The 27,575-nt window shown below is 47.8% G+C and overlaps 3 protein-coding genes and 1 long non-coding RNA gene across 17 annotated transcripts in view; 3 read left to right on the top strand and 1 right to left on the bottom strand.

Moving 5' to 3' along the window:
- Positions 1–3,614, top strand: part of NDRG4 (NDRG family member 4) — a 90,406-nt gene extending 86,792 nt beyond the window's left edge. For all 4 annotated transcript variants that reach the window (XM_090062156.1, XM_090062154.1, XM_090062155.1 and 1 more), the window contains one exon: positions 335–3,614. In XM_090062156.1, the coding sequence (XP_089918282.1) occupies positions 335–489 (155 nt within the window). In that variant the 3' untranslated portion in view covers positions 490–3,614. The remainder of the gene's footprint in view (positions 1–334) is intronic.
- Positions 3,615–6,558: 2,944 nt separating this feature from the next.
- SETD6 (SET domain containing 6, protein lysine methyltransferase) lies at positions 6,559–14,354 on the top strand. Of its 2 annotated transcripts, XM_090062153.1 has the most exons (9): positions 6,559–6,699; positions 7,513–7,611; positions 8,068–8,212; positions 9,913–10,054; positions 10,385–10,579; positions 10,877–10,997; positions 11,895–12,075; positions 12,330–12,472; positions 13,800–14,354. In XM_090062153.1, the coding sequence occupies exons 1-9, from the start codon at positions 6,673–6,675 to the stop codon at positions 14,106–14,108; spliced, it is 1,362 nt and encodes a 453-aa protein (XP_089918279.1). In that variant the 5' UTR covers positions 6,559–6,672; the 3' UTR covers positions 14,109–14,354. The 2 variants fall into 2 exon arrangements, with proteins under 2 accessions (XP_089918279.1, XP_089918278.1); XM_090062152.1 differs by having other exon boundaries at positions 6,592–7,611.
- Positions 14,355–16,765: 2,411 nt separating this feature from the next.
- Positions 16,766–27,575, bottom strand: part of CNOT1 (CCR4-NOT transcription complex subunit 1) — a 104,019-nt gene continuing 93,209 nt past the window's right edge. For all 10 annotated transcript variants that reach the window (XM_090062148.1, XM_090062150.1, XM_090062144.1 and 7 more), the window contains 5 exons: positions 23,697–23,846; positions 20,208–20,388; positions 19,014–19,146; positions 18,658–18,792; positions 16,766–17,859 (listed from right to left, as the gene is read on the bottom strand). In XM_090062148.1, coding sequence (XP_089918274.1) covers positions 17,781–17,859; positions 18,658–18,792; positions 19,014–19,146; positions 20,208–20,388; positions 23,697–23,846 — 678 coding nt within the window. In that variant the 3' untranslated portion in view covers positions 16,766–17,780. The remainder of the gene's footprint in view (positions 17,860–18,657; positions 18,793–19,013; positions 19,147–20,207; positions 20,389–23,696; positions 23,847–27,575) is intronic.
- LOC149857367 (uncharacterized) lies at positions 20,395–23,880 on the top strand. The gene is made up of 2 exons (XR_016444093.1): positions 20,395–23,350; positions 23,658–23,880. It is a non-coding gene; the product is annotated as an uncharacterized LOC149857367 (long non-coding RNA).

Here is a 27,575-nt window from a genome sequence, read left to right on the forward strand (position 1 = left end):
GCCCCACGGCCCTCTGGCACAGCTGGGTGTGAGTGGCAAGAGCCTCCCCTCAGCCCCCATCTCAGGGACAGAGAGACGGAAGGACCCCACCATGCACGCCCTCCATCGCAGGCCTGGGGCAGTCCAGCTCTTGTTCCCCTGCATGCTCCAAGCTTGAGCAGGTGGGAGCTTGAACCCGAGTGTGGTTAACTCCACAGGTGAGCCTGGGACCTTGCTGATGGGGCTTTGCTTGTGCAGTGTCCACTCAATTCCTCCTTGCAGCCCCTGGTGAGACACTTTTAGTGCTCCCTCTCCACCCCCTCCTCTCTCTCTTTCTCTGTCTCGCTGTCTCCAGTGCCCTCAGCCAGCATGACTCGTCTGGCCCGCTCCCGCACTGCCTCTCTCACCAGCGCCAGCTCAGTGGATGGCGCCCGCCCACGGGCCTGCACCCATTCGGAGAGCAGTGAGGCCATGGGGCAGATCAACCACACCATGGAGGTATCATGTTGAGGCTCTCGGTCCCGGCACCGTCTCTGCCTCCCCTCCCTCCTCCACTGGAGCCATTTAGCATTGTTCTGCATCAAGTTACCATCCCAACTGCCATCCCGTGCAGCGTCTGACGGTCCCTCTGTCGAGGTTCCCTTCCCTTTGTTGCTGGTTTCTTTTTTTTATTTCTTCATTTTAATCTGTCAGGAAAAAACCTTGGGGGTGGGGGAAAGCATCACTCAAACACTGACAGCACAGACCATCCCTAGCAGTAGCTGTGACATTGACCAAGTGAAGTTACTGTGTTGTCAATCAAGCAGTGATGAATCTCTCCATGGGCTGGTACATAGGTTTCTTACATGCAGTTGGCTTGGGAGCTGTGGCAGACATGGGCTTTATTCCCCCTTTCCCCCCCATACTTCACTGGTAGAAGCTGAAGGTGGAAATGGGACAGCCAAGTGTCCCAAAATGAGTCCTTGATAGAGGAGGTGGTTGTGGGTTCTGCACTGCTGCTTATGGGCCTTGCTAGCTAAAGGCTGGATTCCCTAAGCAAAGGCTGCAGAGGGGAAAGGACACGGAGCCTGCAGGCTGAGATGGGGCATGATACCCCACGTGCCAACTGTCACTGAGAGGCCTATCCCAGTTCAGTCTTGCCCAGTGTGGGAGTGGGGGACACAATGATCTGTCAGGGGTCCTGTTTTCTTAAACATCAAATTAAGTACTTTAAGGGCCGCTCCCAGCCACAACCATCTTGTGTTTTCTGATGACCCTCCCTGAGAGGAGTTGACCAGAACCATCTAAAAGCATGCACCTCTACTGCTTGAGCTAAGAGACTGTCCAGCTTAGTTAACCTACTCTGGTACTGGCCAGCATCTTGACTTCTTGTTATTAAATAGCTCCATGTTAAAAGCCAACTCTTGAACTACTATTCCAGTCACTAGGGGGAGACCAGGACCCACACCACAGTAACATGGCTTCCATCCCCATGTTACTGTGTGGCTGGATGAGGGCACCTATGGGATCAAGGGCCAGTTTCAATGAGCGCTGGAAACATGTCTGTAGGCTGGGACCAGTCCAAGAGGGCAGATTTGAGCAGGCTCATCCTGAGTGCATCTACTCAAACTTTGCTCATTTGCTCACTGTTCTGTGCACTTAAGACCATGAAGGGAGGTGACTGGCGTGTGTGAGGGGCAGCCCACCCCAGGCAGGCTGCTGCCTTGATGTCACAGGGATTTCATCTTGATCCCACTGAAAATATTCGCTGGCCAGCGCAAAATAACCTGGTACAGATGGGCCTCAAAAGCACATACTAGGAACCCTGCCCACCCAGAACAGGAAGTTGAATTATTTAAAGCAGGAAGTGACATATTAGGAGGATGGGGCATTAGCCCCTCCCCTACAACCCCGCCCAAAAAAGCTTGGGAGTGAGCTCTGTAGAAGCTTGTAATCATGAAAATAGCAATATGTCACTGAATAGAGAACTTGAGGTGCACCTGGAGACCCATTCCCATAGGCTGTGGCCTGCCAGGAAAGGGTTAGTCCCCTTCCAGTTCCAACAAACTGGAGGAGTCCCCGGCTGTACCAATGGCTCTGGGTGTAGCATGGGAATGAGCAAACCCTGGGTGTAAGCCCCTGCTGGACACACACCCAGGCACGGGGCTCCCAAGGGACCCATGGCCACACCTAAGCTTGGGTCGCCTTGTCTGTGGTTCACTCCTGCCTCTCCCCACATCCTCCCAATGAGTGTTTTGCAAGACGGACAATCAGTGACAGCAACCAAAAACAGACTTCCCTGGTCTCCAGGCTCAGCCTTACTGCCTGCCCCTCCATACAGAGCAGAGGGTCTGGCTGGGTGGGTGGCAGAGCAGGAAGGCTCCGCTGAGGCCAGAAGGTGGAGAGGACTGTGATGTGGGGACTGATCATGGCACTTTCCACAATGGGGGCTCCCAGGATTCTTCCTCTCTTACTCCGTGGGGTGGCTACAGCTTGGCCAGGCACTCCTGGGGAGGCCGTGTGGTTCTGTGTGCTTGAATCTATGACAGCTGGTGATGGTCACATCTATGGCCCTAACACTGGTACAGCACGGTCAGACAGCTTTTGGGCTGCTGCTGGTACAGCACAACAGGGTGCCCTGTGTGGCCGAGACCCATAGGCAGGAAGCAGGGGAAATAACTAACAATGCCTGAGGAGTGGGGGTACTGACATCCTCTGTGGTGTCCTGCAGACCTCACTGATGGCTTGTTCTCATGCTCACCTTGCCACGGGGTGGTGGTTGGGGGGAAACAAGATTGTAGGTGGCCAATTGCATGAAGCCAGCAGGCCAGGACTGTACATGAAGCAGATGCAGAAGGGCCATTTTGAGGCCTGGGGTCCATCGCGGTGCCAACCCAAAGTGGGTGGGGTGGGAGGGTCGTGCTTTGCATCATGTCCCAGGTTTTGGCTAGGTTAGTTCCAAGAGAGCGGGCAGGAGTCCATGGTTCCTTCTGGCTCCTCCTTGTTAGCTGACCCATAGTGGAGGTCAGATGAGCTTGGTGCTGGGAGACTAGGGAATGGCAAAGCTCTGCATCTGTGATGTTTCTGTTGTGGTTTTATCGCACTCCTGCCCACAAGGCATCTCTGCTTGGTGGGGCTAAGGCAGAAGTCATGTCCCCACAGGCAGCAGGCGGTGGGGCCTCTGGGGAGGCCTGTCTTCCTCTGAGGTAGGCAGCTCTGGCTGAGTGCAGGGGATCAGTGTGTCCCAGGCTGCACGCCAACTCGGTTTGTTTGCTATTAGCACACTTTAGTATGTTGTGACTTAGGCAGCCTGTGCCCACTGCTGAGTGGGCAGGAGACTGCGGTTGTTGCTCTGGTGCCAGCATCACTATGGTGAGGAACTGAGGCAGGCAGGAACCAGCATGTAGGAGGACACCTGCTTCTGCACCTGTCCCCAGCTCCTGGAGGGAAGCCTGTTGTCAAGGCTGAAGGCCCACTTCTCCCCCAGCACCCTCCACTCCTGTGGCGTCCAACTCATTTCTCACTCAGCAGTCTGGGCCAAGCATTTGTCAAGGGCTTAATTCTTCCTGCGGTCTGTGATTTGATCCATCCCTCGTTGGTAAGGGCCATGTATGTTTGTTATCCAGCTAGGGTAGAAGTGGCGGGTGCGGGTTTGTTCTTTTACACACGGGATGTTATCATCAACCACACTGTACCCGATCCATAGCCTGCTTTCTGCTTGTATGTGCTTCATATCACAGTGACAGTGGGGAATAGCATTTAGATCCTCTTGCCCCAGAAAACCAGCCCATGCACATGAGCTGAAACACAATCTCCATCACCAACTAACAGTACAGAGCCTATGGCATGCAACAGCAGCTCAGGCCTTGCTGGTCCCTGGCATGGGAGCCGGCTTGTTCTGGTGTTTTCTTACGCCTTTGAAGATTTCCCTCAGAGCAATCCTGACTGGAATGCCCTGAGCAGGAGGGCAGGGCCCTGGGGAAAGGTGATCTAAGTTATCTCATACTTTATGGGTAAGGGCTGCCTGAATACCATGTTAGTTCCCCAGTGCCACTTGCCCCCCACCCCCCAGGGTGCCTCCACCCTGATCACAATAAAACTAGGCTTCTGCAGCCCATCATCAGCTCTTTACACATCCAGTGTGTGGGGCTGCTTTGCCCAGATAAAAATAATTCTCTTACCCATTCCCTGGGATGCGGAGTGAGGTATCCCTATCATTGGGAGGCAAGAGAACCAAGTGTAGACCCAGTGCATTAGTCATGTTCTCTGCCCTATCCCAAGCTTGAGGCCCCACAGGAAGAGTGAGGGCAGAACCCTGGTCACAAACCTCTGTATTACGTTGAGTGCCAGGATGAGGCGACTCCTCTGCCTCGTGCTTTCACCTGGGCAAAGGAAGGTGAAACCAGTTTGGACAAGGACTAGCGAGGTCCATGAGGCCTTTATCTGGCACCATTCTGACCTGTTTCAGGTGGTGAAATCCAGTCCCCTTTGCTGAACAAGTTACTCATGAGCTCAGAATCCAGCATGGGATGAGAGGTCTGCAGGCCCTTTGACCCACCCTGCTCTGGTTGTTTCCATCTGTGAACATGCCATGTTCAAGCCCTTTATAACCATGCAGCTCTCTGACTCCTAAGCCACCTGGATCAGCTTTCTACACTAGCCAGGGGCGCAAGAGAATAGATGCAGACGGAGTGCATAGTGGTAGGAGCGAGAAATACTCACAGAGAGAGAGAGACCTGTGGTGGTTGGGACGTGATGTCCCAGCCCCATCTCTGCTATTTAGGAGAGTGCATTAATGACCCTGCTTCCTGTATGGACAGAACATGACACACACACACACACACACACACACACACACACGTCTTGCATTTCAATGGTATGACATCACAAGCCATTCTATAAACTCTTGCTGGTGTATTAGTTTGTCCCAGACTCTGTCCTTCCGTGTGCTTCCTTCTGAACATTAATGTGAATGTTTGAAAGCTAGTAGGAATCCTTTTGACTGTAGATACTGCTGCATTTTTCTTGTTATTTTGGCGTGTCCTTTCAGATGATATATATATAAATATCTATACATAATATATATATTGGATTTGGTTTTCCCCTCTGGTCTTTCTTTCTTGTAGCAATTGGTAACAAATGTGTGGTTTTACATTTAAGGTGGTCTGACTGTAATTTAATTTGGGGTTTGTTTTTGAAGTTTTTTTCCTCCCTTGGCCCCCCCACACCCCTTTTCTGGTTCAGGTGGAATTTAATGAATTTCATACTTCTTCTCTGTATGAGGTGAGACCTTCTATTTTTGTCATTATGGTGGTTGATGCTCAGAAGTTGCATTGATGCCATATTTACAGATGACTACAAAATGTAAAACAACAAAAAATTGTTGATGTAGACAGGATTACTGTGTTGAAAACTAATAAAAATGTTAAGAACCTCCCTGCTTTGTGGGTATTTGTATCAGAGCTCGTGGAGACTGATTGCGTGTGGTGTGGAAAAGCCTGGGTGCTCTCTGGAATTCCCTGGCTTGCTGCTGAGTGGGTCAGATGATATTATCACATTGGTCCTTTCTGATTTTAAAAGTCATGAGCCCCTTGGCATAGGACAGCTGTTGTTCACACCTTTGCACCTGCCTGTGAATTCACATTTGATCTGTGCATGGAGGACTGTGGCAATCCAGGCTCTGTGCCTAGTGCATAAACAGCTAGAAAGGTCCAGGACAACAGCAGGACATCAGAAAGAGCAGCTGGCAGAGCAAGCAGCACAGTTGGCCTGTCTCCTAAGCAAGGCTTGAAATCAGTGGCCCTGTCTTCCACAGGAGCCCTCGTGGGCACACGGGGCCCGTTTACTGATCAGCAGGTTAAAGCACGTGGTATTTTGTCCCTGTGTTTCTAGGGGTGAAGTGGAAGCGAGTTGAGCTGGGGCCTTTCCGGGCAAACAGTAAATGTGCCCTCTGCCTCCTGAAGCAGTGGGACCGGACGCCCCGCTGCAGTCACCCATTCCCAAAGGGCTGAGAGGTGACACTCTGCTGCGTGCCGGAGCCACAGGGCTAGGAGCCAGGCCCGGTCTTAGCAGCAGGTGTGCTGCAGCCAGGGCTGCGAGGGGAAGCGATCGCCTCCCACCCATAGCCTTGCTGCACCGAGGGCGGCCGGGCGCGGGGGCAGATCACCTTTCTTTTTTTAATGAAAACGTTTCGTGTCCCAATCCAAATCAATTCCAAACCCGCGAGTCAGTCAAGAACCAGAAGTGGCCCTGCTGCTGGCAAGCATCCTCCACCGGGGGCTTCACAGGTCGCCTGGGGCAGCGGGATCTGCTGCTCTGCGTCCTCCGCCCGCCGGACTCGCGCGTGCCGGCGCCGCCCTGGCTCGACGCAGGTCAAGGTGGGCTTGGCGCCACCATCAGGGTATAATAAACAGGCCGGCCCTGAGCAAGGCTCGGCCTCCATTTTTGGGGGGGTTGCCCTTTTGGCAGGTGCCACAGGTTAGTCCCACGCCTCCCCCAAGTGCCACGCGGACCCGCCCCCCTGTCGGCCCCACTCTCCCCCGAGGCCCGGGCCGGCTGCGGGTGGCTAGAGCCGGCCCCGCCCCTTGTGGCCCCTCGGCAGCCGTAGGGCGGGGGCGGGGGCGGGGGCGTGGCCTGTCCCGGCCCGGAAGAGCGGCGGCGCGCGGGCGCACGTCGGAGCGGGGCGCTGGGGACTTGGCCCCGCGCGGGCTCGCCATGGCGGCCGCGGCCAAGAGGCCCAAGGTAGCGGCGTGGCGTGGCGGGGCCCGGCGGGAGCGGCAGGATCCTGCGGGGGGCGCAGCTAGGAGCCGAGACGGCGCCGGTTCGGGCTCCGCTCCAGCCCGGCGCAGGAGCGGGGCCGCCTGGCCTGGCCGTGCGGCAGCGCCGGCCCGGAGAGAGAGATGCGAGTCACGGCGGGGCCCGGCCGCCTTGCTGCTCGTGGCAGCCGGGCAGGCAGATAAACCCGGGCGGGCGCAGGCGTGTGGATGACAGGAGGCTCTGTGCTGGTGTCGCAGGGGGGACAGGGACGATCACAACGAAGCTCAGAGGAAGCAGAGCAGCCTCGTGCCCTGGCCGCGCCCGCAGGGTCTGGCCCGAAGAGTTTCATGTGGTCTGGACATTGCAAAGGACTTCACAGCGCCAAGTTTAAAAATGCAGTTTTTGCTTCCCTGCCAATCAGGAGTGAGCTGCCAGCAGGCCCCTCAACCAGTCAGCGGCAGGGGGGTACAGGGGAACCCGCCAGATTAAAGGAGCTGTAGTGCAGCCCGCTTCCACCATGAATCCAGTAGGGCCCTAGGCATTGTTTAACGGAGGGGATTTGCTCTTGCCAGATTGTTCAGGTCAGAGTTACAGCTAGAACCTGAGTTTTCTCAGCCAGTTGGTTGCTGTCTCCACTGGGCCATTGTGCTGCTTCTCTTCAGCTAATGTGGCTAAGCAGGAGCTTGGCACAGTCCCTATGATGCCTCCTGCCCTGGGATCTCCCAGCTTGGAGATCCCCTCCTGCCCTGGGATCTCCTGTCCATGCTCCCAAAGCTTGACTTGCTTTTCTGTTCACAGGTGGTGGCAGAAAACAGTCCTGCTGAGGATGGCAGCACTGATGCCATCTCTGGCTTCCTGGGCTGGTGTAAGAAGATTGGTCTGGAGCTCAGCCCCAAGGTAGGAGAGGGTGGTGATGGAGCTGGGTGTCCAGGGAGCCTTGCTGGGGCAGGGAATGGATGGAGAATAAGACCCATACACCTGTGTGTCATAGAGAGGCTGAGCTTGGCTTATACAGCTGAAACTGTTACCTCATTGGGCTGGCAGGAAAACAGGATAGCGGGGCTCCTATTGTGGGATGGGCGGGAGTAGCTGAGAGGGCAACAGTTAGGCAAAGTGAGGGGTAACAAGGCAATTCCCACTTACCCTCTTGTGTTGGTGGAAGGCTGCAGCATTCGGTGGATTACTGGCCTCCTGTTGGGGGTTGCAAGCAAGTTTCTGTGGACAGTGGCTTGATTTAGTCTCCAACCTTTGGCTGTGGCTTCACTTGCAGCACTTCAGAGCTGCCCTATGAAATTCCTGGGGCTGGGATTTTGTCACTGGGGTCACGCAGCAGAGTCTCCTGCCTCCTCCTAGGTCTGTGTGAGCAGAGAAGGCACCGTGGCAGACTATGGCATGTTGGCCAGAGAGGACCTGCAGGTTGGAGAAGTCCTCTTCACCATTCCAAGGGCAGCTCTCCTTTCCCAGCACACCACCTCCATCCAGCCCCTCTTGGAGGAAGGTACAAGAGGGCATGCTGGACCCCAGGAGCTTGGACCGGCCATCCCATCACTGAGACTGTTGTTTCTGTGGTGGAAGAGGGGGGTACCCATGGGCCTTTCTACAGGAGGGGGGCACCCAAGGGGCCCTCTTCTGCTTCAGGTGCAGGGGGGGACAATAGGGGGTCTGAGCTGGATATTGAGACCAGGGTGCTGTAATTTTGCAGGACTTCTAACAAACAAAAGAGGGTAGGGGACTGGTAGGTAAGAATCTTCTCTACCCTCACCTTCCCAACCACCCCACCCCTAAGCATCACTCATCAGGAGCTTTCCAGCAAAATGCTTCTGTTGAAAAATCCTCATAGGTTGAAATGGAAACTGTTGGTGGCAAAATCATGCTTTGTCCACACTTATTGAGCAGTTTCCTCAGTCTAGGATGAAAGCAGGAAGACCCAGGATACCCCACAGCCCAGTGGCACAGATATGAGACACCCAGGATCAAGTGTGAATCTGCCTAGGCTGAATCTTATCCCTGCCCCCAGGCCTGCTGGCTGCTCCGGGTTGGGTCTTTTGCTCTCTCTTCTCAGTTTGTGGATGATGGAGTCAAGTGTATGTTTAGCAGTTTTTCAGATGACACCAAGCAGACACTTGAGAGCAGGGCTAGGATCTAGAATGACCTGGATAGACTGGAAAAATGGTTCACAACCAATGAGGTGAGATTCAGCAAGGAAGAGTGCAAAGTCCTGCACTTGAAATAGAATGACTGCATGTACAAATGCAGACTTGGGAGTACAGTACAGTACAATACAAATGTAGTACTGCAGAGAAAGATCTGGGGGTTACAGTGGATCGTTGAATATGAGCCAACAGTATACTCTTGTTGTGAAAAAAAGCCAACCAGTCACTATGCTGGATTGTATGAACAACAGAAGATTTGTTGTTTGCAAATCAAGGGAAGTGATTCTTCTGCTCTGTTCAGCACTGGTGAGGCCTCACCTGGGATAATGTGTTGAGTTTTAGGTTCCACAAATCAAGAAGGATGCAGACAAATTAGAAGAAAGTTCAGTGCAGAGTGACAAAAATGATCAGGGGCCTGAGAAGCAAGATTTATGAGTAAAGGCTGAAAGAACTAGGATTATTTAGCTTGGAGAAGAGAAGACTGGGGGGTGGGATTTGATATAACAGTCTTCAAATACCTGAAGATGATTAGAGAGAGGTTAAAGATAAGCATATCTTCATAGCTGCAGAGGACAAAACTAGGAGCAATGTCTACAGGCTGCAGCAGAGGAAATTTAGGTTGAAGATTCGGAGGAACTTTCTGACTATGAGCGTGGTCAAGAATTGGAACAGGCTGCCTAGGGAAGCTGTGGAATGTCCATCCTTGGAAATTTTCAAAAGAAGGTTGGACAGACACTTGGCTGAGATGGTTTATTCTGGGACACTCCTACCTTGGGCAGAGAGTTGGACTAGATCTTACAAGGTCTCTTCCAACCATACTTTCCTACAGTCCCACACTGAACAGGTTCAGGTATTTGTTTATTTTAGTGTCAAACAAAAGCGAATTCCCAAACCCTGAAACGCAGTTGATTTCTAGCCAGCCTTAGCCTGGGGTTTCTGGGATAGGTTTTATCCTTAGAAGCTGAGACCCTGGTCTTGGGGGAAGAGAGAAAAACCCTGGATACCTCAGCGTATTTCCACCTCTCCTCTGTGTTTGGTGCTCTAGGCCAAGCATCTTTGCAGAGTCAGTCTGGCTGGGTGCCTCTCCTCCTGTCCTTGCTGCATGAGTACACAGCCAGAAACTCGTATTGGCAGCCCTACCTCTCGCTTTGGCCTGACCTGAAGAGCTTGGATCACCCCATGTTCTGGTAAGGTTAAAGTGTGATAGCATCAGGCTGTTGCAATCCACCAGTTACTGCAGGCTGTGAGGCTTGCAGACCTGGGTTGTTCTTGGCTCTGCTCTGTAGCCATGGCTAAGTTGCTTTATCTTCACAGGTCAGTGGCAGTGGGTTGGGGATGTGCATGCATTTACTTGTTCCATTGGGTAGATAACAGCCTCTGTAGGCAGCCTATCCCTGGTGGTTGTCATGCTCCATGGTGTTTTGGGTGAGAGTGCTAGTTAGAGTGGGAGCCTGTGTGGCAATCAGGAGAATCACTGGAGGAGGTAACAGTCTCTGTCTGACCTGCCTTGGATACAGGCCTGAAGAAGAGAGAGGACGGCTGCTGCAGGGCACAGGCATCCTAGAAGCAGTGGACAAAGACCTGGCCAACATCCACCTGGAGTACACCTCCCTCATCCTGCCTTTCATGGAGTCCCACCCAGACATCTTTGATCCCAAGTTGCACACCTTGGAGCTATACCAGAGACTTGTGGCATTCGTCATGGCCTATAGGTGAGAGGAAGAAGGGCGCTTGTGGATAATGGAGCCAGCTGCAGGAGGCTTGAAATGAAGCCACCAGCCATCTCTCCTGGGTGGACAAGGAATTTCTTCTAGGGATCTCTAATACTTCGGCAACAAAGGGTGGGTGGTGGAAGAGGCTTTGAAGCCATTACGGCCTCTATACAATCCACCTTTGGCCCCCTGCCATTTGAGAGGGCAGGCTAGTCTTTCAGTCACAGGCCCAGGTTGACTTAGTTCTGCCAGGCATAGAATAGACATGTCCTCATCCCTCCTTTCCCTTCCAAACAGCTTTCAGGAGCCTCTGGATGAAGATGAGGATGAGAAGGAGCCCAACCCTCCAATGATGGTGCCAATGGCTGACATCTTGAATCATGTGGCCAGTAACAATGCCAACCTGGAGCATTCCCCAGTGAGTAGACTGAGATGTGATTGGAGAGCAAGTTCCAACACAGATGGGTGTCACGGTTTGTTACTCCTCTCCCCACCCCACCCCTGCCTATCTGGCCAGTCTAACTGGAACATCTCTAGGCTGGTGGTGTGGCTCCCCTCTGTCCATCTCCCTTTTGGTGGAGAGTGCTGTTTGTAGTGCATGTTCCTCTCTAGAGATTCACAGAGTATAAGACCACATGGCACTCCTAGGTCTGATAGTCTGACCACCAGTTTACCAGGCCACCAGACTTCACCCAGTTTGCCCTTCTGTTGAGCCCAGGAACTGGTGACTGTACTCTGTTGCTTTGGTGGCCTGGTTATCAAAGGTTTCACTTTGCTCTGGATGTCAGACTTCCACTCCCCAATCCAGCCATTGGATGCACCAGTGTCTTTTACAGTCTGTGCCAGTAGCATGGGGACTCTGAGGAATCTACACTGGGACACATCAGCCTGTTGGCATATTGGGGCAAGCTGCCTCTAGGAGACTAATGTCCCAGCCTGCAGAGGAGTAGTGAATAGCACTAGCCTAATAATAACCTACATCGAGGCTAAAGTTTTCCTATAAAACAGGACAAGCAACATCAGGGAAAGGATTTTGTGGTCAGCTGAGCCACCTAAAATATGCATATGTTATAGAAGCAGGGTAGGAGCCCAGGGGTTAGCAGGTAATGTGACACTTGCTCTGCACAAGGCAGCAGCTGGGATGCTGGGGAAGAGCTAGTAGCTTCTTTCTTAAGGGGGAGGGAGGCTGCCCGTAGGTTTCTTGATGTGCCCCAGAATGGCCATAAAGTCTGTTGTGGGGAGCCAGGGAATGCAGCCACCACATTGTGAGGCCAGTGGCCTGTACTCTGCTCATGTCCCATTCCTCTGTGTGCAGGAGTGTCTGAGAATGGTTACGACACAGCCTGTCTGCAAAGGGCAAGAGATCTTCAATACATATGGACGGATGGCGAACTGGCAACTTGTGCATATGTATGGCTTTGCTGAGCCATACCCGGGCAACACCAATGACACAGCTGACATCCAGATGGTGACAGTGCGTAAAGCAGCGCTGCAGCGTGAGTTGCTCACGGCAGTTATGTTCCACGTGTACTTGCAGTGAGCAGGACAGCCTGTTCCGAATGCCTTGCCAGGAATGGCCTCTGGGCTGGGGCTGGGGCTGGACTGTGCGGGGTGGGTGGTTCCTGGGGGATCAGCAATTCCCAACAGGCATCTGAAATCATTCATGGCTTTGAAAATCCTGGGCTGGTGTGTAAATCTCTTGCTCCTCACAGGGAGCGCATGCTTGGTTGATGTGTCCTGTCATCCACAGGTGCCAGAACAGCAGTGGAGCAGCAGCTGGTGTCAGAGCAGTGGGATTTCCTCTGCCAGCTGGAGATGGTTGGGGAGGAAGGTGCTTTTGTGATTGGCTGGGAGGAGGTGTTAACTGAGGAAGAGCTGTCCATGACCCTGAAGGTGAGTGGTTCTCCATGCCAGTGAGACAGTTGTGGGTTCTACTCCCAGCACTGATCCTGGCCCCTGGAATAGCATTCTCCAAAAGCCTGGGCAAGTTGTGCTACTTTCCCAGATAGCTACAATTACAGTCAATGACTGACTGAATTCCATCACAGGAAAGTAGTAAGCATCCCCTCCCTGCCCCCACCAAAGTCTCAATTTCAAACATTCTCCTTGCCCCTGCAATAGCAGTCACGCTTGCTTTCAGCACTGAGAACCATCCTGACAGAGCTTACACTTGTTTTTTCCCTGCAATGTCATAGGCCCAAATTTAAGTGAAAACATTTGCAGGTGTTCAGATCCTAGTGCACAAAAGTGGCTGGATCTCCTCAGTCAGTGAATCCTGGCCCCTGCTCTGTATCTCATGCAGCATCTTCCGTAACGTGATCTAGCTTCTGGGAGGCTGATTTACAATAGTATTTGTCACAGTTAAGAAGTTTCTAATACCAGCCTAGGTTAGGTTACTTATGGTCAGTTTATACCCATTTGTGTGCCAAAGCTGTCCTTTAGCTTAAAATCAGGTTTTATTCTTCTGGTGCCTGTCCCTGCACTATTTAGAGAGAACAATCCTCCTCTCAAAAGCTCCCAATTCCACCCCTCCCATGTTCCTCTCCTGCCCCCAATCTCAGTAACCCTCACACACATCTGCCCCAGTTTGAATTCATTTTTTCTTAATGTGAAGCTTTAAAAGATACCAGCCTTACCTTCTCTGCAGTCCTTTCTGCACCCTGCCTTGTTAACTGAAAATCAATACATCTGCAAAGCCCATTTTATTTGTGCTCCAGTTGAAGGCCAGTTAACTCTTGCACCCTCCCCACAGCAGATCAATATAATGGTGTAACTGGGAGCTGAGGAGTTTTATGCCCCATCTCAAACTTCATTCCATGCCAGGAATCAGTTAGGAGGTGGCTGTTTCCTGGACCCTGGGATTGTCAGCACTGGCTCAGGACAACTCTGGATTTGGAACATTTAAAGTACGAGGCAAACTAATCACAAAGAGGTTCCACAGCTAACGTGGAATCCCTTTGTGGCTGGTTTGCCTTTTTACCATGCTATAAATTGGCTGAATGCATGAGTATGCAATTTATGGAGTAATTAACATCAATATTGTCATAAATTTTACATCCTTCAAGGCCCTTATTAGTCATTCTCAGCCTTCATATTTTTAGGGGAACAAAAATCCAGTAGGGGTCAAAAGCTGGAAACAGACCTTAGGATCAAGGTCCTGTCAGCATCACTTCTCTAGCCCAAGATCACAGTAAGTGTGTGTGGGTATGGTTGGTTGTAGGTGCTCTGCATGTCTGTGGAGGAATTTGAAGAGTTTAAAGAGAAAGATGGCTGGGAGGAAGATACCAGCGAGGAGGAGAGCATGCTGTCTAATGAGATGATACGCAAGCTGAAAGCCTCGTGGAAGAAGTTGCTCCATGACAGTGTGCTGCTGACCCTTGCATCTTATAATTCAGACTTGAATGCAGAGCAGGACTTGCTGAATGACAAGGTGGCTTATGGCAAATTGAGCCAGAGAGAGCAGCAAGCCTTACAAGTGCGCTATGGGCAAAAGAAAATCTTGCATCAGCTGCTGGAGTTGGTGCAGTAGAGACAGAACTGTATAGCAGGTAGCACAAATGCAGTCTGGAATTGCAGCTGGGGTCAGGCCATGGGCAAAGGAGCATTGTACCATCTGTACCAGGGCCAATGGTGGGTATGGCTATTGGGCACCAGGAAGACCAGAGGGCAAGCTTTAAATGAAGTCTCTTGCATTGGGCTGCTGTTTTTAGGTTTTCTGGATTTGCTTTTTGTCTACCTCTTGTATATATTTTATATAAAAGACTTGTCTTAAGGATGTGGAAGTGATTTAACATGGCCACTAATTTCCAACCTTTGGAAGTAAAAACTTCCCCCCTAAACCTCCTGTGAGATCAGGAACCAACATGGCACAGCAGCAGAGAATACCAGCAGTTCTTGCCTTGCTCAGATTTGAGCTGTTTTATTGTTTATTCCTGTAAATGAAGGATTAATTCCCCTTCAAGGCCAATATGTTGAAGCCACAGCTCTTCCAGGTTTCTATGCCTTAAATGGATATCTGCAAAGGAAACCTCAACTTTAAGAGCAGCTACAAAATAAATGCTCTTTTTACCTAGATTTTAAGGGAGGATTAATACCTGGTAGAAGGTTGATCTGTTCATGCAGATAGTTGTTCAGCCATCTTCTGCATGCACCATGACACATCAGTGGAAAACTAGGCTTGGGCACATGGGATGTCTGCAAAGACAACTTGCTTCTGTTACCCCAGTCTGAAGAGGCTGAATGTTCACTACTGGAATCCGATTTTAGTCCTACAGCTTAATCTGAAGTAGGTACAGATTTAGCAACCTTAGTTTCTGCTTTCTGAGAATTTCCTCAAGGAGAGTACAGGCAGCTGATGCTGCTCTAAAGTGAGGAAGGTCTTTACCAGAAGGCTTTCCCTCTATGCTCCTTGGAACAGATTCATTCCTTCTTGCATATGTCAGCCCTACACTACAAGTGATGTAGGCCAAATCATGCTCTTGGTTTAAGCCAGAAGACACTGTATAGCTTATACTGGCTGACTTGTACATGATAAAAAGTGTGATATACTCCAGGTCAGTAGTTCTCAACCTATTTACCAAAGCAGTAATGTGTTATGTGGGCTGCACCCACACAACTTACTTCCTGTGCATCTATTAAAAAAATTTGGTATCCATTATCTGCCAATAGCATAGGATGTCACAGAGGCAGTGTTTTACAGAGTAGAAATATTTTTTACAGTAAAACTGGCATGTCCTAAAAGCAAGTGGATGCTGGCTGCAGGCCTCCCCACCACTTTTTTCCTTGGTCAGCATTGGGCAGAAATAGAAGCAGCCTTTTGCAGCTGTGTTAGTATAGAACCAGAGACCTATGAACCTCAGCACAGCCCATACTAAGCACTTGGTCTTGGAAGGCAAACACAAGACACTCATTTCAGCTCTTGGAATGCCCAAGACTGTGCTGGGAAAGAAAGTTAGTTCCTTAATACCAGACACAGGTTTTTGGTATAGTTTGGTACCTTAGCCTAATGTAGAACAAGCTGGCAGGGGGATGAGTGGCGGGTGGCAGAAGTTTCTCCCCGCTCTCCCATTTCAGCTGTAGTTGTGCAAGTGCTAAATCCCTTCTAACACAAAGGGCTCCTACTTCTGTTGGTTGTATAGAACTACAGTGAGGTTGTCCAACCTTTATCTAGGAGTAGAGTATTGCAGATAAGCTGCTCGACTAAAAATGGTCTAGCAGAAGGTATTGGGAGTATCAAGAGTTCACTCTGAACTACCTCACATGCAGTTATGGTTGCCTGCTGTCTTGGGCACCCGTATCTTTTGAAGATCTGTGACCTCATGCCAATTCCTTCAAGCTGCAAGGGAAAAATACACTAAGATGTCCCTGCAAGAGACTCTAGGTAGTTCTAAGTTGCGAAAAAACCACAGCAACCCTTTGAAACCATAAAGGTACAAAGCAAACTGTCTCATCAAGTGAGCAGACAAAAGCTCCCTTGTCCTCTTAAAAAAAGACCTGCAGATAAAAGGCATCTGTATTTCCAATGAGGGAATAAACCAAATGTCCAAGGAGTTTCTAACTCTCTATACCCATATGACAAAAGGAAGAATTAGTTTCCCTATCATGAATTTTTGCAGCACAGAAGTGAATATATGAGCTATGAATGTTAACACTTAATCAACTAGGTTAAGATTAGTGTTTTAAAGCAGTCATAAATGAAAGCTATTTACACAGCTGTAACATCAAACTTGTGGCATTTCCTGTGCAAATCTTCTCAAAACAACTGAGCTAAGGAATTAATCTATATTTTTTCTCACCTCCCTTCAGACAGTGGTCAACTACAAGAAAACAACATTCTCTCCATTAGAGATGCAGTAAGATGTGTCCAAAACTGAGGTTTGTCTGCCTCTGACTATAATGGCACAATGGATGCCTGCAATCTTGTGATTAACTTCATAAATGCTCTTCTCTCAGTGCTATACTGCAGTATTTTTTTTAAAAGGAAAAGTATTTACAACTAGTTAATCATTGTTTAACTTCTCTCTCTCCCACACTGGCTCAAGGGAAGGAAATACTAATTTAAAACTTGTTACTAGAGCACAATGTATGTATGTATTGGATATTCCAAGATGAGAGTAGAGATATTTTTGAAAACCCTCAAGCATCCAATATCACAGTAGCAGAGAGAATAAGGACAGTGGCACCTGCTGCATGTCATGACTTTAATGTGTAACTACAGTATGCATACATACAAGAAGTGGGAGAACTAAAGCCCGAGAACTAGAAAGGCTACAAAATACAACACATGGACCAATACATTTACAAAACATTCAAAATCCTTACAAAATGGGCTGTATTGGTCCTTTGTTCTTTTTACAAACTTATACTGTGTGGCCACAGGAGGCAGATCTAGATTGAGTCCCCCCGCCCCCAAAAATTTACAAGTGTCAGGAAAAAAAATAAAGGAAAAAAGCTATAGGCCTGGTCTCTGGTTTCTTTACTAAAAACAGCTGACCCTCTCCCAAAGGGCCTGAGGTGTTTCTTCAACAGAAAGGAAGAGTGTTCCAACTGCTCCCCTTGTTGTCCATCAGCATTTGATATGGGTTGAAGAGGGGATAAGGGAAGGGGAGGGAGAAAAAAAACAAAACAGCAACCCTGGACCTTAATCCCAACCCCTCCCACCCTTTGTATTCCATAGTATTCCCCAATCCCAATGCATCCACTTTTTTTTTTTTTTTTTTTTTTTAACACAACTTAGTGATTTAAAGGTCCCCCCATCCACATAAAGAAAAATAAGTTACATAATATTTCAACTGGCTTTTCAATATTCTTTGGGAGTCCGGGAATGTCAGGACAAGGAGGTCTGCCCCAGACAAGTGCTTGGCATCAGCAGCTGCCCCTTTATTACAAGCTGGACAGGTGCCAGTTATCCACCTGCCTTTAAACACAATTTGCACAAACCCAAAAAGTCCAGACAAACATCTCGGTTCTGTGTATTTACACTAGTTCAAAATGATATTCACAGCATCTTCTGAATTTTGGCCAAGAGTCAAAAAAATTGTTTTGAAACTTTGGAACATGCCCACACAGACTTCACCAAAAGGTTTGTTGTGTGTACCCAAATTGGCGGGGCTGGGAAGGTCAGGAAGAGCCTTAAGGATTCTTCTGTTGGTTTGCCAGGACGGGGAACTCCAGGCTGGCACGCTTACAAGATGCAGGTCATCTAACTGGCACCAGTCCCTTCCATCACTTGCTGTGCCTGCTTCTGCCCCATACAGCACTGTGCAACTGACTGGAACAACCTGAACATGGAGAGAAGAAAAAGGTTACATGCAAAGCTAGGTTTCGTCTGAGATCTTCATTTTGGAGAACTTCATATCAGGATTTCCTGTCATGACAGGAAGTCACCATCATCCACCTAACCACTCAACCAGTACTGTCCAAGCAAGTCAGCACTCTACAGGGTTCACATTCAGTGTGATATGCCACACCTAAAAAAAAAATGCAGCAACTGCATCTTTGTCCCTTTGCATGCCACAACCATGTGCCCTGATCTCTGTAACCAGCTGGAAGATGCTTTACTACACAGCAGTTTAATTTGCTACACAGTAAAGTGTCACTGTCCACATGTGCCTGGCAATTAGACCACAGCAGATTAATTTACTGCGCTGCAGGACAGCCCTGTCAGATAGTCATGGCATCTGACAGTGCAGCTTCCAGACTGAGGAGCAAATTCAGCTTTTTCAAACAAAAGCTCCCTCTGCTGTGCTGCCCTTCTGAAGTATGGACAAGAGATTCACTCTCAGAAGTTACATGGAAGCCCACTCCCATGAATCATATAGTCACAATTTGGGCAAGGGAGGCAGCAGCACAAGGAAGTCCGAGAACCACAGGATATGTTTTACTCCTAGTCATTACAAAGCCTTCTTTGATCTCCAACCATCACTATGTTTGAACCATTTTGTGGAAAAAAAACCCAGTTATTACCTTCCCCTGATTCATAAGACCACTTAGAAACTTTTGAATATAGAGTACTTAAAACTTAAATGATCTTTGTGGCCCATTCTCTATGAGTTTACTTGTAATTGCATCATACTCACTTCTCAATTTCAGGAGCACAATGGACAAATTCATGGTTCCAGAACTTAAATGCCGGGTTTTTTATCAGCTCAATGAAGGTAATGAGGAGACCCCATGGGTGAGGCCTATTTACAATCAGTCGTTCCAACAGAACCCTGAAATCCACATTAAAACAGATAGGTAAGACTCAGGCTAGATGTTTGTGTATGCAAGACACTGATGTTTACAACTGCAGCATGGCCAAATTGCATTCAACATTCTTGCATGGGGCACTGTTGCTGTCTAACAACATAGCAACTGCCTTCAGGATGAGAAATCTTTAAATTTAAAAGGAAGGAGAATGGAAAGCTGAAGTGAGGCAAAATGTTTCTTTCACCTCGTAATCTGTTCCTGGATAGCCTCAGTGTTGGCCTCTGCAAATAGGTAAAGCATGGTGCAACTGAAGTAGTGCGTGTGACTGTTGGGGTACCGCAGCTGATTGGCAATTGCATTCAAGAAAAGATACCGACCTAGAGAAAGGAACAGTAGTTTAGTAGAGACAAGCATAGGTGGCTTTCCTTACACAAGTGGATTCCAAGCTTATTAGACCTGCATATCAACCCCCCCATGTTGACTACCATTGTGACCTTAATTTTTTGGGGGAACCACTGCCCGGGGGATTTGGGATAGGATTGGTTATGAATCTAAACACCACCACCACCCTGAAACACTCAAGCACCACTTACAGATTCAGATTGGAGATTTTACATTGTATAGTTTTAAGAAAATATAAAAATAATAGTAAAACCCCCTAGAAACATTGAGGACCCCAGCTGAGGCTCAGCTAAGAGTCAGGGATTCCTCATCAAGAAGTTAGTTTCAGAACAGCATCCTTCCGAATGGTTTATAGCAGTTTAGTCCTCTGGAACTAGCTGACATTTTATGGTACTTTATCCAAAGATGCATCATTATTCCCTCAAATTTAGACTCTATTGCACCAACTAATACTTGTAAAATGCTTTGAAGATGTTAAATGTTGCGTGTTATGTACCAAACATTACCTTTATTTGTAACACCTTTTATTTTACAACCAAGTAGCTACACAAGCTTTTGCAATCTAATCTACTAGTAGTATTGTGACAAGAACAGGCACGTTAAAAGCTTGGCTGGGTTTGGACAGTATTAAATTCTGCCAGACACGCACCAACTTGCAAAATCTAGAATCTGTAGGCTATACCCTTGATGTCAACCACCAGGCAAAAAGTAGGATTGCATCACATATAGGGGATAGGAAATTCATCAGCACAACTCTTCAGTAGAGAGAAGCAAAATTTCTTTATCAAAATTGAAAATAAACTCACTCCAAAGTTAACATTTGGGTAAGCTGTTTGAAACAAAGTTATTGTGATTTCAAATATAATATTTCCCCTGTACTCAGATTTTTAGTCTTCTAATGTGGCATTGCTAATATAGGTCCACTAACAATGAAATAAAGTGGTACTTTTGGCTTTTTTTTCTCCCAAAGTGCTAAGTTAATCTGCTCTCAAACTGGAAAAAGCAGCAACTATGGGGAGAAACATTTCTAGCATACCTTCAGTGTCAAGGTCCACAGCCAGATTCTGGAAGATGTCCATATGGGCTGAATGGGTGATGGTGCTCATAGAGGGCGTGCTGCCTTTGTTGTGAATGTGTGCAATAGCCTGAGTACCTACATAGAGCACCAGTGCATTAATTAGCTGGATGTTGTAGCGATTGCCAGGTTCATTTGATACCTAGTAAACAAAATACAACAAGAAATTACCACTTGAAAATCCTTGTTTCATGTCAGGATCTGGAAGACATTCAGCGTTCCCGTCATCCACAATATATACACAAGGTAGTCCATCCAGTTTTCCATCCTAGTGCTCAGCTCTTACTCTTAGGTTTCTTATTGTGTATTAAAAGTGTTTCCCAGGGCTTCTTCTGAGAGAATTCAAAATGGCCCGATTACACCCCAACACTCAGGAAAGTTAATGTGAACGAAAGATGTTAACAGTAGATTAAACTGCATTAGAACTCTGCTGATGCACATATTCCAAGTACTGTCTTTACTCAAAAGTAAGATGACCCTGAATACACAACAAACCCCCAATAATTAGATTCTGCATATAGAAAATTTATAAAAAAAAGGTTATAATTTTCCAGATATAGAATATTATTGGAGGTTTGTCTAATTGGTCTTCCTCCCACTGCTACAGCAGGGAAAAATCTGTGGGGAGAAAGGGGGCAGGGGTGTCATGTAGCCCCCATTCCCTCTGCCCCCCCCCCCAAATTCTTCCCCCCTGCAGCCTCTTCTTCCTCTCCTGTCAAACTCTGTCCTCCCTGAACATACATGAAAATTAGGGGCAAATTTGAAAACAGACCTTGAAATAAACACACCTGTTTGCACATAGTACCCATATAGACTTAGTTGATCCTGAATTGATGATGAAGTTCACCTTTTTTTTGAAACTGCTGCAAGTTTTAGCACAGGTACTCCAGCACTTCTTTACCTAGAATACAAGCAGCGAAACCTGGTCCGACTGCACCTCATGGCGGGTGGGGTTGCACTAATCATAAGCAACAAGCTGAGAGGAAGCAACAGAGATTCTGGATGAACTGTTTGAGACCCTATGTTTGCCAGATATTTAAGGCTGGTGAAGAAACAGGAAATCATATAGAAATGGGAAAAGCAGAGTTCAGCTGTGAGAGTGACAAGGAAGTTGAAATATATGTATGTAATGTAGTGGCTCACCAGGACCTGAAAAAGTTGGTGCTGAGGGGGACTGCACTCATTGGACACTACCATATATCTTATTTAGAGGGGCTGCACTGGCTTACCCTTGTGCTACCTGAAAGGGGGAGGTACCATGATGGTATTGGCCCAGGCAGTTTTACTGTGCCTTCCCAGCTTTGAATGACTTTGTGTAGTTCAGGGCACACACCCAATGGTGATGCATTGGGGTTGCATGTGCACCCCAAGAGCACTGGCCAGACAGTGGGGGGCAGGAGAAGCAGTCCCCCTTCCAGTTGATTGCGCTTACCTGGAAGTGCCAGTGGTGCACTGCTGTCATCTGCAGGTTGGTGGGATCCCCCCCAGCCTGTGGGATCAGTTGTGAGGGGATCCCCACCAAGTTGCTGACTGGCACTTGCCCCCCCAACTCAGAAGGCACAGAGCTATCCACTGCAGTGCGGGCAGGCACCCCTACAAGAGGTCTACTATAGCTTCCCAATGGAAGGATCTCTGCTACATAACTTATGGTGATTGGAGATTGCTCTCAGCTTGCTCCTCAGCCTTTTGGATACAGGCAAGTGAGACTCCCAAACCCCAAGGCCTCCAGGCTTGGGGCTTGTACGCAGGATGCTTGCCATAGATTTGGGAGTATCTGAAGCCCCAGGCTGAAGAGTCTGGGAGGTAGGATACTTGCCAGTGGTAGCATCACACAGACCTGAACAACTAAGCTTTGTTTAGTCAACAGACTTCAGACCCGATTTGGCTAATTGGCCCAGAGACACAAAACTATAAATGTGTGGTAGGTTCCTATCAGCATATCAAATGTAGCAATTCTGGCACCATGGGGAAGGTGTCAGGGCTGGCTCTGGCCCTTCTACTGCTGGCTTGGTATTGTAGTACCTCCAGACCCAGCACCAGTTCCCTGCAGAGGGAGCACATGGTTTTTTTTGGTTTTTTAGGGCCACACTATTTAAAAAAAAAAAAAGGTCCTATCAGCACATTTGCCCCATCTGGGCCATGTGTTTTGTAGTCACACTCGGTGTTGGTTTCCATTACTGAGCACATGTTGCTTTTGGCAGCAGGGCAAAGAGGTTTTTAATGAGGTTTTCTTGAGTGCAAAATATAAAATGAGGGACTTCTTTCCCCATGATTAGGGACCTACTAAATTCGTGGTGGAAGTAGGCTGTGTGGCAACTCTTCTAAATTTTGCAGGTTCCCCTGTACCTTCCCCCTACTCTATTGCCAATTGGCTGAGGGGCCCCAGTGGCCCTGCTGCTTGCTGCTGACTGGCATGGAGGCAAAAACAGCACCATATTTAAAACCGTGGTTTGTCTCCCTGCCGTCAGGAGTGAGCAGCTGAGCCCCTCCACTAATTGGTGGGGGAGGAGGGGGTGCACAGTGAACCCTGCAAGATTAAAGGAGCTGCCATGCAGCCCACTTCTGCCTTGAATTTGGCAGGTCCCTACCCATGATTGGGAAACTCCATCTTGTACTCCAGTAAATACAGTAATTTTTCTGCGCAGACCAACTTAAAGTTTAAGTAACTTTATAGCTTACCATCCTTAATCAAGCTGTGCAGTTACTCAACAGCATAAATCAGCAGTGGGCTTTAGATCCCAGGGCCTAATTTCCTTGTTTGTATACAATTACAGATGTTTGCTGTGGTTACTCTCCCAGATTAAAGCATGTTATTTATTTAATCTATGTAAACGATCAGGAATTTTCAAGAACAAGTAACAAAAGAGCTAAATTGGATTTACAAAACTTCTTTAAATCAGTTGTGAAACAAGTTGTGATGAGATTCCATACAATCTGGTAAAAATCTCATGTACTGGGGTTAACATCTTTTAACAGACATGATCAGAGCCCTGCTGAAGACATGGCAGTCACAAAGAGGTCCTCAGCCTGGTATGATGAAAATAATTAGCTTCTGCATTCAGATAATCCTCCCTTACACTGCAAGTGTTAAAAGGATGTACTGGGTAAGTATTTAAGCAGATGGATTTAGTCTTTCAAATGGTGCTAGTTTTATAGTACCCCAAACAGCAGACAAAACAATCAAACAAAACAACCCCCATACCCCAAGAACAAATCTGCTCCCAAACTGGAATCAAGAAGTAGCCAGCGCATCTGCTTTCACCACATTATTTTCCATTGGTGTCCAAGCCTTAATTTGTTGCTGGCTACTTAAGAACATTTGGGAAGAGCATGCAATCTTGGAGGTTCCTGTACTATTAGACTGTATGCCCAAATGCCACAAATACTTTGCATATGTCTCATTGTCTTCAGGTTTCTCGGCAAGTGATGCCCAGAGACAGAAACACTAACCTGTAGGTTGCTGCGCAAATCGGACAGGAAAGTGACAGGAGATCGAGTTTTGAGATACGAATCCAAGTCTTTCTTAAACTGAGGTGGCATCACTCCAGTGAAGTTAGTGAGTATCCGCGGAGCAATATTAATCTCGCTTAACATGTCCACCTTTGAAGGTAAAAGAAATAAAAGTTACCCAGTTTCTGCTGTTTTAGTCAAACTTTTTTTTTTTTTTTTTTTTTTAAAACAGCAGACTTCCTTTGGGAAATCATGGAGATAAAGGAATTGGCTACATCCAACACCTGTCTGTGTATGGTACCTTTTTCTTTCAGAAAAGAAACAAAAGACATGCTGGCAGAGCTCTTTATCTTTCTCAGCCCTCAGAAGTACCTTGTTCCTTCACCTACCTACAAACTGCTAAAAGCTGGATTTCTCATGGGACTGGCAGCAAGATATACAGCCTTGTCTCTCTGATGATGGGAATTCAGTCCAGGCATTCAAAGATAGCAAATAATGACTGTATAGCAGCTTTATTCTACTTACTTGCCAGAGTATGTAAGGCTATATCAAAAAAAATTTGCCTGCATCTGGTCTTCCTATATGCAGCCTAAGCAAAGGGAACTAAGTGGGCTGTGAACACTTATTTCTTGTCACCATAAAAGGTGGCTCATACAAGAAAGAATGAGACTGGTGAAAGGTATGGCCTTGAAGCAGCCATACCTACTCTACAGATCAGAAGAGTCAAATCTTCAGAATAGTAGTCAGAGCACTACTTCCTCAAAAGAAGTGTCTCCAAAATCCAGGAAAATACCAATATTTCAGGATAGTTTACATGGGTGGGTATGTTCATTCTTTTAAGGCCAAGACATTAGCATTGTTTCCAAGGGAGAAGGGAGGCAAGTAGAGAGAGTATGTAGCATATCATCTTTTTAAGTTCCAGTATAGGCAGTTCCTTCTTATGCTGGCTGCTTCACTGATCTCTAGGCATGCCTACACCATGCTATGTGAAACCAACTCTTAAGAACAAGACCCAAAGATAAAGCATAAGCTATCAGCTGTATGCTGTGAAGCAGAACTGCTTCCTTTGAGAACGAAACATGCAAGACTGCCAATGTCAGCACTCTTGAAGAGATAAATCAAGAGGAAGTAAACTAGCATAATACATTGGTACAAACAGATGGAATGCTAGACAAGGAGCATTAATCCCAGGCTATGCCTCCACTAGTTTAACTGGCCTGTCCCAAAGACCTCCTTGTTCTAGTATTTAGTAACCAAGTCCAATTTTCATGATAAAACCCCTCTTGATGTTATTCTGATGCATCAAATCCACCTTTTCATACCAGGACTCGCTATAGTCAATTTCTGAGGCTAAACAGGATTAGAATACAAGTGTTTTATCTCCTAGCAAACCCCAGACCTTAGAAATGGACACGCCCACTGTCCCACATTAAGTACCTGCAAAATAAACCAAATCAATGCTTTGCCTTGGAACAATCACCGCTAATTCCACATAACTGCCATTTCAGCTTAGTATGTAAATGACTGTTTTGCAATAGCATCTGTTTTGAGTTGCATCTAAGAGCCATTAGAGCCACAAATCATTGTTTTTAGCCTGAACGATCTGCCCCTGTAACGAGATATGCACACAGTCTTTGAGTTGTGCAAAGATCCACTGACATCAGTGAGCTCTGTATAGGTACAAGGACCTGTTTATGTAGCTGCAATTACAAGGCCAGAACCCTATACTAATGTTCAGTATGTTAAGAAATACTTTAGCTTTGGTGGGGAATGTAGCTTTGGATGGCAACTTGGGCACCAGCAACCATGAAATGATTGAGTTCAGAATCCTGAGCAAAGGAAGGAAGGACAGAATCCAAGTAAGGGCCCTGGACTTCAGAAAAGCAGATTTCAATTCACTTAGGGAACTGATAGGCAGGACCCTCCTGGAGGCCAGTCTGAGGGGGAAGGAGTCCAGGACAGCTGGATGTATTTTAAAGAAACCTTACTAAGGGTGCAGGAATGAACCATCCCAATGTGCAGCAAGACTAGCGAGTATGGCAGAGGACCAGTTTAGCTGAGCAGCAAACACTTCAGTGAGCTGGAACAAAAAGGAAGCTTACAGGAAGTGGAAAACTTAAGACAAACAAGTAGGAAGGAGTATAAGAGTATTGCTCAGGCATGCAGAGATGAAATCAGGAAGGCCAAAGCACAACTGGAGTTGCAGCTAGCAAGGGATATGAACTGTAACAAAAACGGTTTCTACAATTATGTCAGTAACAAGAGAAAGATCAGGGAAAGTGTGGGTTCCTAGTGACAGATGAGGAAAAGGCTGAAGTACTCAATGCCTTTTTCACCTCAGTCTTCACAGGCAAGGTCAGCTCCCAAACTACTGCACTTGGCAGCACAGTTTGGGGAGGTGGACAGCCAACAGCAGCAAAAGAACAGGTTAGGGCCTATACAGAAAAGCCGGATGTGTACAAGTCCATGGGGCCAGATGCGATGCACCTGAGGGTACTGTGGGAGCTGGCCGATGCGACTGCAGAGCCACTAACCATTATCTTTGAAAACTCGTGGCAATCAAGAGAGGTCCCAGATGATTGGAAAAAGCCAAATATAGTGCCCATCTAAGAAAGGGAAGAAGAAGGATGTGGGGAGCTACACATCCATCAGCCTTGGCTCAGTCCCTGGAAAAATCATGGAGCAGGTCTTCAAGAAATCCATTTCTAAGTACTTGGAGAAGGTGATTAGCATAGATCAGTCAGCATGGATTCACTAAGGGCAAGTTGTGCTTGACCAACCCAACTGCATTCCCACATCCACAGAGCCAGTCATCTCATGGAAGAGCAGTGGACCTCAACTTTAGCCAGACTTTTGATGGTCTCCTACAACACTCTCGCAAGCTAGCTAAGGAAGTACAGGGTTGGATGACTGGGCTAAGGTAGATAGAAAGCTGGCTGGATCATTGGGTTCAAAGGGCAGCAATCAATGGCTCAGTGTCTGCTTGGCAGCTGGTATCAAGTGGAGTGCCCAACAGGTCAGTCCTGAGGCCAGTTTTATTCAATATCTTCATCAACAACCTGGAAGATGGCATGGAGTGCACCCTCAGCAAGTTGACAGATGGCATCAAGCTGGGAGAAGTAGTTGATACACTGGAGGGTTGGGCTAAGATTCAGAGAGACCCAGACACCTGGAAAACTAAACCAAAAGAAGTCTCATAAGTTTCAATAAGGACAAGTGCAAAGTCCTGCACCTCAGGACAGAAGAATCCCATGCACCAGTACAGGCTGGGAGAACAACCAACTAAGCAGCAGCTCTGCAGAAGAGGACCCAGGGGTTACAGCAGATAAGCTGAATATGAGCCACAGTGTGCCCTTGTTGCCAAGACGACTAACTGCATAATGGACTGCATTAGTAGGAGCACTGCCAGCAAATCAAAAAAAAAAAGTGATTATTCCCCTCTATTTGGCACTGAAGCCACATCTGGAGTACTGTGTCCAATTCTGGCCCTCTCCTGCTCCAGAAGAGGATGCAGACACATTGGAGAGTGCAGTGGAGGGCACTGAAAATAGTTAAGGGGCTGGGACATATGGTTTGAGGAGAGGCTGAGGGAAGTGGGCTTATTTAGTCTGAAGCAAAGACAACTGAGGTGGGATTTAACAGCAGCCTTAAACTACCTGAAGGGTGGTTTCTAAGTGGACAGAGCTGAACAATCCCCAAGGTAGCGAATAATAGAACAAGGAGCAAGTGTCTCAAGTTACAAGAAGGGAAGATTAGGTTAGATATTAGGAAAAATTCTCTCACTAGGAGGGAAGCCAAAGCACTGGAACAGGCTACACAGAGACAGAAGAATCTCCATCCTTGGAGGTTTTTAAGACCCAGGTAAACAAAGCCTTGGCT

This window comes from Crocodylus siamensis, chromosome 9, assembly GCF_052110815.1.
Source record: "Crocodylus siamensis isolate JL-2025a chromosome 9, ASM5211081v1, whole genome shotgun sequence".
Taxonomy (NCBI): Eukaryota; Metazoa; Chordata; order Crocodylia; family Crocodylidae; genus Crocodylus; species Crocodylus siamensis.